The sequence below is a fragment of the Psammomys obesus genome, unplaced genomic scaffold (genome assembly GCF_907164565.1).
Source record: "Psammomys obesus unplaced genomic scaffold, mPsaObe1.curated_primary_1811, whole genome shotgun sequence".
NCBI classification, from domain to species: domain Eukaryota; kingdom Metazoa; phylum Chordata; class Mammalia; order Rodentia; family Muridae; genus Psammomys; species Psammomys obesus.
The window spans coordinates 18921355-18935788 of record NW_026596079.1 but is presented as its reverse complement, the minus strand read 5'-3'; the positions used below and the strand labels follow the sequence as shown (position 1 = coordinate 18935788).

The 14434-nt window shown below is 43.6% G+C and overlaps 1 protein-coding gene across 1 annotated transcript in view; it reads left to right on the top strand.

Moving 5' to 3' along the window:
- The first annotated feature begins 6079 nt into the window (after nt 1–6079).
- Nucleotides 6080–14434, top strand: part of Tbc1d31 (TBC1 domain family member 31) — a 62288-nt gene continuing 53933 nt past the window's right edge. The window contains exons 1-2 of the mRNA XM_055626675.1: nt 6080–6222; nt 11134–11280. Coding sequence (XP_055482650.1) covers nt 6146–6222; nt 11134–11280 — 224 coding nt within the window. The 5' untranslated portion in view covers nt 6080–6145. The remainder of the gene's footprint in view (nt 6223–11133; nt 11281–14434) is intronic.

The following is a 14434-nucleotide window of genomic DNA, read 5'->3' as shown; positions in this document are numbered from 1 at the left end:
CACACACACACACACACACACACACACACACACACACACACACACACTTGCATGGACAAGGACACCTCCCCCACAGCACTTCAAAAGAATGAGTTTTACCACTGAAGAAGACTGCATGGAAAATGAGAGGTCCTGAATAGCAGTTGAGATGTGACAACAATTGAGAAGGGGTGTTAGGTATGACTTTTTTTTTCTTTCTAGGTCATTCTTACGTGGGTAGATGGCTTCTCTGTGCACACTCCTGCAAGTAGGCACCAGTGGAAAGATGCAGAGAAGTTTTCTGGATAATTAACACTTCCCCCAATCAGCATGTCTTCCTTCCTTTCAGCAGTTACAGAAGCTTTACTCCTTGTTTACTAGCGTCCTGTAGTGCTTGATTGATGGCTTGCCCTCTGAGCCCGCAGATGCTGTTGGAAGCCTGTGAATCAGGCTAATTGTTCAGTGCTGTAGGAAATATTCCCAACACCCCGACCTCATAGCTGTCTGCCTAGGGAGGTCTTCAGATAGGGCTGGTACTGCAGAATATCATGTTCAAGGTTTAGCTTTGACTGATAGATTTTTCTTGAGCTGGTGTACTAATGCCCCCAATAGCACACTTAGACAATCATTTTTCTGGCTTGCAAATAGCATTTTAAAACCACTTGCGAATAATTGGAGAATCATAAAATTATGTCCCCCCCTAAGATGGAGTTTTTAGGACAGCTTTAAATGTGACAGACGCTCCATACCCATCTCCTCTCCGGCTCTGGGGAAAAGTTCAAAGACCAGAAATTTCGGGCACAGCCTGTTCTTTCATGGAATAGGAGGCTTTATCCTCCAGTCTTCTTCTTCTGTCTGGGGTCCTTTTAAAAAACCCAATTTAAACTAAGCATGGTGGCACATGCCCTTAATGCCAGCACTCCAGAGACAGAGACAGGCAGATCTCTGAGTTTGAGGCCAGCCTGGTCTCCAGAGGAAGTTCAAGGGCAGCCAGGGCTACACAGAAAAACTCTGCTTTGCAGAATAAAACAAACAACAACGAAAAGGGAAACCCCAATCAATGTCAGCAGTTGTCCTATCGTATGTGGACATGGACTTGCTGCCTGACAAGATCAGCATCATGTTTCTGCCTCCTCCTGGGATATTGTATTATTCCAGCTGTAAGTGCCAAATCCTTTCCATTCTACACGAAATGTCTCCCTTGCTTGCTTTCATGTATGTTTTATGAGAACGCTTTGGCATGAATAATTTATTCAAGCAGCTTGGAACCTCTCCCTCTCTTTCTCTCTCTCCTTCTCTTCCTCCTCTTCCTCATGGTTCTGACTCATGAAAAAAGTCGACATTTGCCTACAGTGGCTTCGGCCTCTTTCCTCCGTCTCACAAGGTCACATAGCTGAGTCATCAACTGAATGGAAAGCATTGCCTGGGTTTGCATCAGCTGGCAGCAGGACACAGACGTTGCACTGATGAAACAGCTCTGTTTGGCACCGTCAGCCTTGCCAGTTTATCAGTGTCATCCAGCCATTGTCTGCTTTTAGTCCTTGTTTAGTGACTGCCCTGGCCAACTCCAAATCCACTTTGCTCCTACTAGGAATGAGAGCTCCCCCCCTCCCCCACCTCAAGCTCGAACTCTTTAATTTTGTGTGTGTGTGTGTTATGTGCCCATGTGTGTGCTTGTTCATGCGTATGAGTGTGTATACATGTAACACAGTGTATGCATGTAGGTCAGAGGACAACCTCAGGTTGTCTTTGTCTTCTCCCTTGTTTGGGACGAGCTCTCCTCATTGCTCACAGCTAAGTAAGCAGTGAGTTTCTTGGTACTTGCTTGTCTCCACCTCCCATTTCACCATAGGAGTCCTGCAATTACAGAATCATGCTACCAGGCTCAGCTTTTGTTTTGGTTTTAGGCATTCAAACTCAGATCCTCATACTTGCATAGCAAAAGGTTTACCAGCTGAGCCATCTCCCCAGTCCAACCCTCCCCATGCAGACAGAAGTGCATGTAGAAACAAGGATTTCCATCAGCTACTTTCAACATAAGATTCGAATGACACCGTCAAATAGCCTGTATACTTGTGCCTTCTGACTTTTGCCTGTATCCTACTTAATTCTTTAATTTACTCAATAGTAACGGTTGTTGCTATTATTGTTATCACTGGTAGTTTTAAAGTGTGAAAAGGGTTTCTGGAAGGAATAGGCACTGGTTGGGTGCGTGCATTTGTATATGTGCATATGTATATGAGTCTCACAGTCAGTAAGTAGGCCAGGCTAACTGGCCATGGAGCCCCCAGGGACTGCCTGTCTCTACTTCCCCACCACTGGGATTGTACATCACTGTGCCCGCCCTTTTCGGTGTATTCTAGGGCTTCAACTCAGCACAGCAAGCACATTACCAGTTGAGTCATCTCCCAGTCCCATAGGAAAGTTTTTTTTTTAAATATGATTTTCCACACACCCTCCAAAGATGAAACAATGATAGGTTGATCTTTATTAATATCTTCTACTGTTTGACAGACGTTGATTTAAAAAAAAAAAACATGGAAAAACAAGTCACAGACTGGGAAAATATTTGCAAAGCATATATTTATATATACAATGAAAAGCTTGTATTTAGGTTATATGAATGACTCTCAAAGTGCAATGATAAGAATTCAAACAACCCAATTAAAAACACATAAAGGATTTGAACAGATACTTAGCAAGAATACATGTAGAACACAAATAATTGCATGAAGAGATGCTGAGCCTCATTTGTCTTTTCAGAAGAAGAAATTAAAATCACCATGGATACCAGGATATTCCCAGAGTGGCCAAAATGATACCAATTCATTACAAATGTGGAGCATCCGGACTCCTGCACTGAGGGTGGAAAGGGAAATAGCACAAGTGTTATACTGAACACATCTGCCAGTTTCTTGAAAAGCTAAACTGATGCCTGCCATGCAAGGCGATGGCTCCACTTTCAGGAACACCTCCCGGAGAAATAAAAGGAACATTCATAACAACTTTACATGGAATAAGAAAAATTGAAACAGGAACTCCACAAGGAGAGCAACAGAACCAAAAACTCTGGTCCCAGAGGTCTTTTCTGAGACTGATACTACAACCAAGGACCATGCATAAAGATAACTTAGAACCCTGCACAGATGTAGCCCATAGCAGCTCAGTATCCAAGTGAGTTCCCTAGTAAGGGGAACAGAGGCTGTCTCTGACATGAACTCAGTGGTTGGCTCTTTGAACCCCTCCCTCCCCCAGGGGGGAGCAGGCCACAGAAGAAGACAATGTAGCCAGTCCAGATGAGACCTGGTAGGCTAGGGTCAGATGGAAGGGGAGGAGGACCTCCCCTATCAGTGGACTTGGAGAGGGGCATGAGAGGAGCTGAGGAGGGAGGGTGGGGTTGGGAGGGAACGAGGGGCTACAGCTGGGGTACAAAGTGAATAAACTTTAATTAATATAAAAACTGTAATATAAAAAATTAAAATTAAAAAAATAAAATAAAACACCAGCAACTTGTGTTGCAATTCTTAAAAAAAAAAAAGAAAAAAAAATTGGAACCCATGGCAATGCTCATGAATAGATAAACAAATTATATGGATATAAATGAAACACTACTTAGCAATAAAAGTGATAACCAACTGGTGTCCCAACAAAACAACTGAATCTCTTAATAATTTCAGCTCACTTAATAATTTCAGTATATGAAGGAATCTAGCTGGAGAAAAATGGGGGGGGGGAGTGAATAAGACTTTATTCATATAAATTTATAGAAAATAATTAATATAAAGGACAGAGGACAATCAGCAGTGGCAGTATACCAAGTTGGGTAGGGATAGAATAAGATTACAAAGAAGATATAGGAGGAAATGTTAAGGTGAGAGATACATGCATCCTCTTGATTTGGTAGTAGGTTCACAGTGGGTACTTATGTCAAAACTTATACAATTATATACCTTAAATATGTAAATAAAGCTACCTATAAAGTATGTATGTATATATCCACTATTGACTCATTATCCATATGATTTTTTCCCCTGTGGCTCAGGATGGGCTCCAATTCAAAATCATCCTGCCTTAGCTTCCCAAGTGCTAGGATTCTATGTATTGTGTAACCATGCCTGGCCAAATACTTCTTTTGTGGTTATTTTTCTGTTGTTGAAAATCACGGAGATCAGCTGGGAGGTGGTGGTGCATGCCTTTGACCCCAGCACTAAGGAGGCACAGGCAGGTGGATCTCTGTGAGTTTGAGGCCAGCCTGGTCTGTAAAGTGATTTCCAGGACAGTTAAGGCTACACAGAGAAGCCCTGACTCGGGGGGGGGGGAGGGGAAGGAAAAGAAAATCATGGAAACCAGGAACAGAAAGATCATTATTCTATTTTGGCTTTCCTTCTACTTCAATTTCCTAGAAAATAGGAAAGATCAGAGTACCTACCTGTAGTAGATCAAATTTGCACCCCCCTCTTATTTGTCCATATACTAATCTCTCAAGTATTCATGAGGCCTAGTAAACACACACACACAGTCATTGAAGATGTGATTAAGGATTTTCATATAAGAATATCATTCTGCATTATTCTTGTGAACCCTAAATCCAATTATAAGTATCCTAAATAACAATCAGTGACATCAAGTCAAGCTCCAGGAGTTAGAGAGAACCTTGTTAGAGACTTAGGAATTGCAATTCAGGAGATACAGATTCAAACAGCCTTGCATTGGTTCCAAAGGCAGTAGAAAAGTAGGAGTATTTGTGCGTCATAATTGCCGATTTACTGCCAAGCAGCAAGCAATCACTGAATCATTGAGTCAGCTTCTGTTGAAGCTGAGAAAGAGCAGGAGCTATGTGGCATGTGCTACATAGCTTATTAACAATAGGAAAATATATACACATCCACACAAGTCTCAGAAGCAATATGCCATCAGATGACCATAGCTAAAAACTGACCCTAAGCCAAAGGTTGTTTTCCTAGGCAGTGAGGTGAACTCAAGTCCTGTTTCCTTAAAGGAATTTGCACTCTGTTTTGAGAACCTCATTTAATTTTTACTTTATTCTGAGAAAAGTATAGAGATATTTGCAGCAAACAGAAAAGAGGTTATCCCAGACAAAGAAGAAAATCTTTGTTGACAGACTCTGTTGACATGGAATGCTGACAGAATAAATTTCTGATTTTTTTTTTTTTTTTTTTTTGAGACAGGATTTCTTTGTGCAGCCCTGGCTGTCCTGGAACTAGGTCTGCAGATCAGGTTGGCCTCCACCTCTGCCTCTCAGGTTGCTGGAATTAAAGACATATGCCACCACCGCCTGGCATAATTTCCATTGTTTTATACACTAAACGTGTGGCAGTTTGATTGGAAACTAGTTCGCAACTTCATACAGCACTGAGGTGGAGTTGAGTGTTATGTTAATTGTTATGTTTCTCTGCGAATTAAGTGTGTTGGCATACAGGAGAGCCATACATAGTAAGCACAAGAGAAACAGTGAAAAGATTTCCCATGCCAGTGCCCCTGGTTCTTGGCGGTTTTGCTTTTCTGGAGTGTGACTAGTGGGCTGGAAACCATACTGTGGGAGGGTCTTGTAAATTTATGCAATTAAAACATAATGAGTATGTCAAGAAGAACAGAATATTCAGTTAGGTCCAGAAGGTTCAATGGAGCCTGTGAGTTCTAGAAAAGGAATTCTGCAATTCTCAACATACGTGTCTTTTGCTTCTCTATTAGTTGTTTCTATAAATCCTTTATTCTAACCCCACTTAGAACAGAATGCCCGAAACAACGGGCTCTCAGGAGAAAAACACTCCCGCTGTCTTTTTGAGCCTAGAGGGGGTCATAGAACAGAAGTCCCAAGCTTCGTCTTCAAAAACTGCGACTCCCAGAAGCCTTTGGGTAGCAGGCTTGCAGACAAGCCTTAGACAAGGGGTGGAGTGGAGAGAGAAGCCGTTGGTCTATTCCATTGTCCTGAGCGGAGGGACCACCTGCGCGGAGGTGGACGGATCCGTGACTTGATTGGCGGTAACTAGAAAGGGCGTTCCCCCTCGTGATTGGTATGGTCCTCGGGGGGCGGAGACTCCATGGCGGCCTCTCCAATTTCCCGGGTTGGGCGCGCGGGGTCTGCCGGGAAGCTCTCGGGACGGTTACCCACCGGGCCAGCAGCAGTCCGGAGTGGAGTTTCGACATGCAGAGCACTGACCTGGGCAACAAGGAGAGCGGCAAGATATGGCACCGCAAGCCATCGCCGGCTACTCACGACGGGTGAGGCCGCGGGCTGTGGAGACCGGCGAGGGGGCGGGTCAGCGGGAGGCTGAGAGGCGAAGCATGGCGGAGGGATGCCGGCCCCGGGGTCCTGACACTGGCCGTGCACTGGCTCCCTCGGTTGGGACCTCAGGAGGAGCAAATAGCTCCGGAAGCTGTGGATTGCAGTGGCGTCCCAGGTCCTGGTCCCAAGTCCCAGGGGCACGGGGGGCGGGGGTTGTCAAGAGAAGCCTCTACTATTTATGCAAAAGAATTTGCAGTTCTCCCGAGTGCCAGGACTCCCCCTTGCCTTGCTTTATTAGTGACTATTCCAGTTGGAAAAAGACTCCAGGAGCAAATTCTCAACATACGTGTTGGGAGCAAAGGCAATCCACAGCTACCTCTTCCAAAGCCGAAGCTCCCCCTCCTTAAGTCATTGCTCACATCTGTAACATTGAGAGCTTAACGTGGGCCAAACACGGTTCTAAGCACTGTGGGACGGAACAAACTTACATTCTGCAGTTTGCACAGAGGGGTGTATTTTGCGGGGGCTGTCAACGATGAAGAGGCTGCCACACCGCAGCCTGCGCTTCTTTTCATTCATTCGAGTAGTGCGCTGCGTTTGAGACCCAACCTCTTGTGTGACGTCAGCGGGAGTCCTTGCCGCCCCGTAAACGTTTGTTTTGGTTCCCATAGTGCATGCCATGGTGATCTTGGTGTTTCTGATTCCCTGGGCTTGCATGGACTTCATGGCATCACTTGGGTTCATGTCGAAGTTTGTTTCTGTAGAGACTTTTCTGTTTATGTTTCAGTTGCTTCGCCAGAAATCAAACTTAAATGTTTTTGTAGGCTGAAAGTGCAGTTATTAGTGGATCAGCCACTTTATGTGACCAGCCAGCCACGGTACTTTCTGGTGACTGTCTATCCTCTATCAATGCTATTGACCCACTGACCTTTTGAATAAACAGTTTTGTCAGTAGTGGAGATTCTACAGCGTTTTTATTTCCAAATGTGGAGTTTGTATAAGTAGCACTCTCTACCGTTGGCTCCTCTAAAAGGTCTATGAATGGGAGGCAGCCTACCATTTCTTGCTGTTACAGAGTATCTAGATAGATATGTAAGATTAAAAAAAAAAAAAAGAGCGGGTTTCTTATTATGTACTTCTACCAAAGTACAGCTTTATTTTTGTTCATTTAAATCCACTGTTGAGCGAGGGAGATGGCTTAGTAGGTAAAGATGCTTGCTCTATAAGCCTGGCTACCTGAATTTAATCTCCAGAGCTCACATCTTCCGGTCTGTCTCTGTGATAAAACCCTGGCCCAAAGCAACCTAGGACCGGGAAGGATTTATTTGTCTTTCATTTCCAGGTCACAGCCCATCACTGAATGAAGTCAGGGCAGAAACCTGGAGCAGTGAGGGAACACTGCTTGCTGGCTGGCTTTCTGGGTTATGCTTAGGTAGCTTATGGACACGCAGCTCAGGATTAGCTGCCCAGGGAATGGTGCCACCCAGTCAAGACAGTCTGCACTGACAAGCCACAGGCCAGGCTAATCTAGGCACTTCCTCAGCTGGGACTCTGCTCCTAGATGACCCCAGACTTGTGTCAAATCAACACAAGTCGATTAAATTAAAACAGAATAGGGTGCCACAACCCCAAAAAGTTATCCTCGACCCCCACATGTACTACATGGTTCACATGCAGTACACATTGATAATAAATACATTTTTAATTATAAAAAAATGGCTATGTTGAGAAAAACAAAAATGAGCCAGATTTATTGAAGAAAGTGCAAGTTTATCAGCCCGTATTCTTGGAGCAGATAATCAGTCACTAGCTGATTTCTACTCTACAATAACCACTTCTGTTGTTTTTTTTTTTTTTTTTTTTTTTGTTTTTTTTGTTTTTTTGGTTACATTTATCTATCTATCTATCTATTGTGTATGCATGGAGGTCAGAGGATGACTTTGGGGAGCTGAGTCTCTCCTCCCACTGTGAATGGAGGGTTCTGGGGATTGAACTTAGGTCATTAGGCATCTCAGAAAGCACCTTTACTGGCTTGAGCCATCAAGACAGCCACTTTGGTTTTTTTGAAACAAGGTCTCATTTTTTAGCTCAAGCTGGGTAGGAATTTGTGATCCTTCTGCCTTGGGCCTCCAGAGTGCTAGGATCAAAGGCCCTTACTGCCATGCCTGGCTATTTTTAATATTGTGAACAATCACCATTTTTTATTTTAATTTTTGTTACCAAACTGTAATGTTACAGAAAAATAAAAGGCACCCTGAGAGGGAAAAGTTCCATATTGTGTCTGAGTTTAGTTTTGTCTGTGTGTGTTTCTATGTCTGTATGTGTATGTGTTCATGTGTGTATATGCAGGTATGCTTGTGAAGGCCAGAGAGCAGCAGGGGTCTTCCTTAATTCCTCACCACTTTAGTTTTGGAGACATGAACTTTGAACTTGGTGCTCGTTGATTTAGCTAGACTGGCTGGCCAATGAATTCCAGAGCGCTGTCTCAGCTCCCCCTCACTGGGGTCGCAGCTGTGGGCCACTATGTCCAGCTTTCACGGGTGCCAATGAGCCAAAGCCAGGCTCTCATGCGTATGCAGTAGGCACTAGACTGACGGAGCATCAGCCCCAGAGATGCTTTGATGTTTTTTTTGCAGGGTCATTTTAGTTATTTCCTTATTTATTTCTATTATTTCCTTCTGGCCCCAAACTCACCATGTAGCTGAGAATGACTTTACACTTGTGATCCTCCTGCCTCCACATCAAGTGCTAGGATTATAGATGCGCATCACACTTGACTTAATTTTTCTATTTTCAACATCATGAAACTATGTAAAAACAAGCATTGTAAGATTTTTTTTCTATGTCCCTAATCGATCTAAAACGCTCTATTTAGATAACATAAAGAAAAATACTATTTTTCACTGCTGAGTATTTAACCTAGGGCCTTGTACATATTAAACAAGTGCTTTACCAGTGAGCCCTTGAAGGAAATGTGTAATCCTCTTATCAATGTAGCACGCTTCCGTAAGGTTTTTAAAAATGAGATTTTAATTTGGAATATTAAAACTCATATACAAGGGAATGGAGAGATGGCTCAGGGCTTAAGTGTATTGGGTGCTCTTGCAGAGGACCCAGGTTTAATTTTCAGTACCCACTTGGTACTTCACAGCCAACTGTAATTCCAGTCCCAGGGGAACCTCACACCCTCTTCTGGGCTCCACAGGCATCAGGCATGGGCAGGGTACACAGGCATGCATTCAGTCGAAAGACCTACATACATAAAACAAATTTTTAAAAGATTCGTACGCAAAAGATAAAATTTTCATGATTAAATGCTATTCTTGAAATAAGGAAAGGGCTAGCCAGGGGGCTTAGAAGGTAAGGGAGCTTGCCGCCAAGTTGACCTCTTGAGCCTAATCCCTGGGAACCTTATGGTATGAAGGCACGGACTCCTATAAGTTGTCCTGTTACCGCCACATGCCAGGCGTGTGCGAGTGTGTCATGCATACACACAAAATAATTTTAAACAGAATGGGATTGTACTGGTCTTCAAGACCAGAATGACTATGCGTGCTCCCCCCCCACCCCTTGTTTTTTGAGCTATGATCCCACTGTATATTCCAAGCTGGGTTCACACTCTCAGTCCTCCTGCTTCTGCCTCCTGAGTCCTGAGATATCGGTGTGCATCACTGTGCAGCCCTATATATCAAAGAATCATTTTGTGCGACAAGGTTTTGTTTGTTTGTTTGTTTCCTTCTGTTTATTGTTTGTTGTTTGTTTTATATTTGGCTTGTGTATGTTATGCCATATTTGTGGAGGTTGGAGGATAACTTGTGGATATCATTTCATCTCCTTCCATCATGTGGGCCTAGGGGATCAAACTCAGGTCACCAGGCTTGATGGCAAGCATCTTTGTCTGCTGTGCCGTCCGTCCCTCAGGCTCGGTGCTATAAGTTTTAGAAACAGTTTTTCAGCAGATGTGTGGCACAAGAAACCTCCTCCCAAAATAGTAAATTTAGACAAGCATTGCTGTACATTTTTTTTACAGAGCTTGCCCATGAGAGGAGTATATGATTGCTAGCAAATGTGTATCAAATATAGAAAAGTAGAGTAGGAGGAAGTCACCCGTGTTACTGTTCTCTGTGCAGAGCTAGCAGTATTTATGTGTTATCCCTTTTCCCTATGTGTACCTTTTCTTTTGCATTTTTATTTTAACTGAATGTTTGTGTTTGCATATTTCTGTATGAGTAATTTAAATCCCAAGGCTAAGATGTTTGAATTTTCACGCGGCTTTAGTGCATGCTGTATGCTTCTATAGGATAACACTGGAAGAGTAAACTCATTTCTTAATGTGGAAATAGAAGCGTGACTCGTGGGAAATTTGAAACAGTGACTTACAGCTCTTCACAGGCATAGTATGAGTGTTGTGTGCTGTAGATAAGTCGTGGGAATACAGCCATGAACAAGTAATCCTTAGAGCACACACTTGCAGAGGTGGTTTAGGTCTCTGAGAGGCAGAGATACGCTCATGCTTTGTGGAACATTTTCTATTACAGAAACAAAGTCTTATACCCTGTTGCCTAGTCATAGGGTAAGCTGTTTCTACGTATCTTTTTACTGTCTGTCTTTGCTACTAAACTGTAAGTGACAGGATGGCAGGAACCTTGTCTCTCAGTTATTCCTAGTGTCTGGTTTTGTCACTTCAGACATGTAGTAAGTTTTCTAGTATTTAATGAATAAATGAATGTTAAACACATCTTTCATAATGAATGGCTTTCTGAACTATTTGGAAATCCTTACAAGAACGATTGTAGGGAAGGAACAGCAACAGGAAGAATGAGCCTGCAGAAAGCCTTCAATAGAAGCCTATACATAAAAGCAAGTGTGTGATGTGAAATGTAACATTTAGATTGTTGTTTTGACAGAATTATAGTGAACATTGTTCACAGCACTTCTGAATACCATCCAAAAGTTTTGCGGTTTTTGAGTGTGGCTTTTGATGGCTCAGGCGATTCCTTTATTGCTGGGGACCATCTGGGAAACATCTATACTTTTGACTTGCATGGAAACAGGTAAGCAGATGGTTTCACTGTGTACCTTACTATTTGGGAGGTTACTGACCATTGACTAGTTGCAGTTACTTAACGGTGATTTGCAAAGCACTATTAAGTTCTTAGAATGCTGCTTTAAGTGCTGGTGGAAGAATGGAGGAAAGGAATAGCGGACTGCTTCTACAGGGTCACTGGTAGCTCTGACTTTCTTTTTGAGGCCAGGTTGGCCTTGACATTGCAGTAGTCGTACCTCAGCCTCCTCGTTGCTGGGAGCCACCATTCCTGACTCTTAGTTTTTTCTTTTCATTAAGAATTGTCTGTTGCACCGATGTGTTTTGTGTGTGTCTATATGTGTGTGCACGTGCATGCCACAGCTCACATGTGCAGGTCAAAGGATGACTTTCAAGAACTGATCATCACTTTCTGCCATTTGGGTCCCAGGGATTGAAATCATGTCGGTTGGGGTTTGTGGCAAGCACCTTTACCCTCTGAGATACCTTTGCCAGCCCTGCTTGCTTTCTTTTAAACTTAAATTTTCCTCACTGCTAATTTATTATTAAGTTCTGGTACTTCATTAAGTAATTTAGAAACCTGGTTTCCATTGAGCATTTTTATCATGGTGTACCAGATCTAAGAACCACAAAGAGTTAGAGTCATCCTCCTTCCTCATCCAGTTGGTCCAGAAACAGTTAAGTAGAATTGATCACTAAGTATCCATGAGGCAAGGCCATGAGGTAAGATGGGAAGTGAATGACCAGCAACAGCCAGAGGATGTCTGCATGGGGCAAGTGTCAGTGATGGGGACTTAGCTTAGAAAGCCTTGTCCAAATAAGAAAACACTGGGAAAATAAGACCCGGTTCCTGCTGGACGAGGACTCCACGCAAGGAAAGGAAGAAAGCTCGAGTGAACCCTTTGGTTTAGATTAAAATTGGTCTTATCAGCATAAACTCTGGGTTTGGGTATCTGAGTAGAGATAGAAATAAACACAGACATCTGTGTGAGAGTGAGCACATTACACATACACACCTTCTCTAGTGTTTTCCACTCAGAGCTCCAGAACAATGTGCCAGGAGCGGGGAATATGCTTTAGATTCCAAGAACTATTCCTTGATGAGACAAACCAGAGATCCTTGCAGAAATGGCCACTTTCAGAATAGGGGCAGGCATGGTACAGGCTGAGCCTGTAACATTTCATAGATAGAAAAATTATCTAGAGGACAATAAGAATGTGTCAGGACACAGAAGCCAGCTTGAAGGAGTTCCCATGGTGGAGATAATTTGAGCATGAAAGTAATGGGTCATACTCTCTGATGCAGTCACAATCCATGTGGTTTAATGCGGGCTGGAATATGGCACAGTCAGAAATCTTTCTCCCCACAAAATTCTTTTCTTTATTTATTTTATCTTCCAGTACTGGGGCTTTGAACTCAGGGTTTTACATGGGTAAGCATTCTGCCAATGAGATATCCCCAGCCTCACTTGAAAATTCTTAATTGTAGAAAAAAACACAATAATGGCTAAAATTATAAGGCCTGCCACACACTGTGTAAATCAAATGATTAAAGTTAATAGAACCAGTAAAAGTCTTTGTGACCAGATGCAGTAAAAAACATACAGTTCGGTGTAGTTCCTGCCAAAGACAGAACCCAGATGCAGCCAGATGGAGTCATGCAAGAGCTGGTAGGGGCATTCGCTAACAAAGCTGTCCTGTAACTGTCACAGAGGCCATAGTCGAATGTCGGGAAAGGCAGAACTTCCAGATGGAGGGAGAGGGAAGAGACGTGTCTGAGGCAGGAATCTGCACCATCCTCCTCCTGTCACACCTGCTATGAGACAACTGGCAGGATGCAGAAGGACTTTGACGACTGGGTGTAGAAATGGCAGGAACATGGTCTTGGTGACTTACTCTTGCATAGTTGGGGGGGAAAAGTCACAGATTTGTCTGCAGTCTGTTAGAAATCCACTAGCTGTTGCTTCTGCTCCTCACTTAAAATAGCGAGGAAGGCAGCCTTCCCATCCTCACTCTTGCTCACACATCTTACCTGTTTCACCGTGAGTTGCTGCATCTGTCTCCTGTTTCTATTGCTGCACAACAGGGTACTTGTTGGTGGCCCATCACACAATAACACGTTTTAATCTCAGCGATCCTCTGGTTCCTCAACCTTTGCTCCTTTGCCATTCTCCAGCAACTGCTGCAAAAGCTTTACAATTTCTTTGCTTACTTGTGTTGGATATGGATCTTATTCTCACTGCTCAGCCTCCTGATTTAGGAGAAAAACAGATGCCAGAGCCTCCCTTTCTTTTCTCCACTGCAGCCTCAATTATGCCAGTGAGTTGAGCCATCTGTAACTTTTCATCCTGCTTATGATGATGGTCCTTGTTTCCGCCTGTCCCCATCACTGCCGTCAGCCTGCCCTGGGTCTCCGCACCTAGGACTTCCCTGCCTGTTTTCCTGTTGTCTCTTTGCAGTCTACAGTAGGGGAGGAGAAATAGTTTCCCCCTACCCTCCTAAGGTGTCAGCCAGGTTTCTTAGAGCAAAAGACAGAGAGCAGGGAGAAAACAGGTATAACAGAGTGTCATGTGGTTGTTCAGAGAGTGACCAAGTTCCAGAACGCTTGCAACAGAAAACAATAAAACCTTAGACCAGTGAACAGGAAAAAGATCGTGAGCTGTGGGGAGGCAAATGTGGAATAATGGTGATGATGTGGTGTGTTGATTCCTCTGGTACTGTAAGACCTGGGGTCTCACAGCTCAGGAGTTCAAGATCACGCCCTTTCCAGAAACTCCCCCAGACCAAGACTCGTTGCAAAAGCAAGAGGTTTATTAACCATTGCACAATGGGGTCACCCCTGCCGGTCAGCAAAGAGTGGCACCGGGAGACAAAGGCCTTTAGGTTTTTAAAAGAAAAATTGCGGGAGATTTGAAGTTGCGGTCTTGGCAATTTAGGATTGGATGAGGAAGCTATAAAGTAAGATAATTGGTTAGTCTTAGGTGCTCAAGCTTGGCCAGTCCTGCCAAGTGTGGATGCAGCTGCAATTGAAGGTGGGGGTGGTTAGCTCATCCTTGAAGATTAGGGGCTACAGACTTTTGGCTGGAGGTCAAAAGCTACTCAGAAGAAGTCTAGGTCTGTTGCTAAGAAACGCTATCTCAAAGACAAGGGTCTGGTCCTTCTTT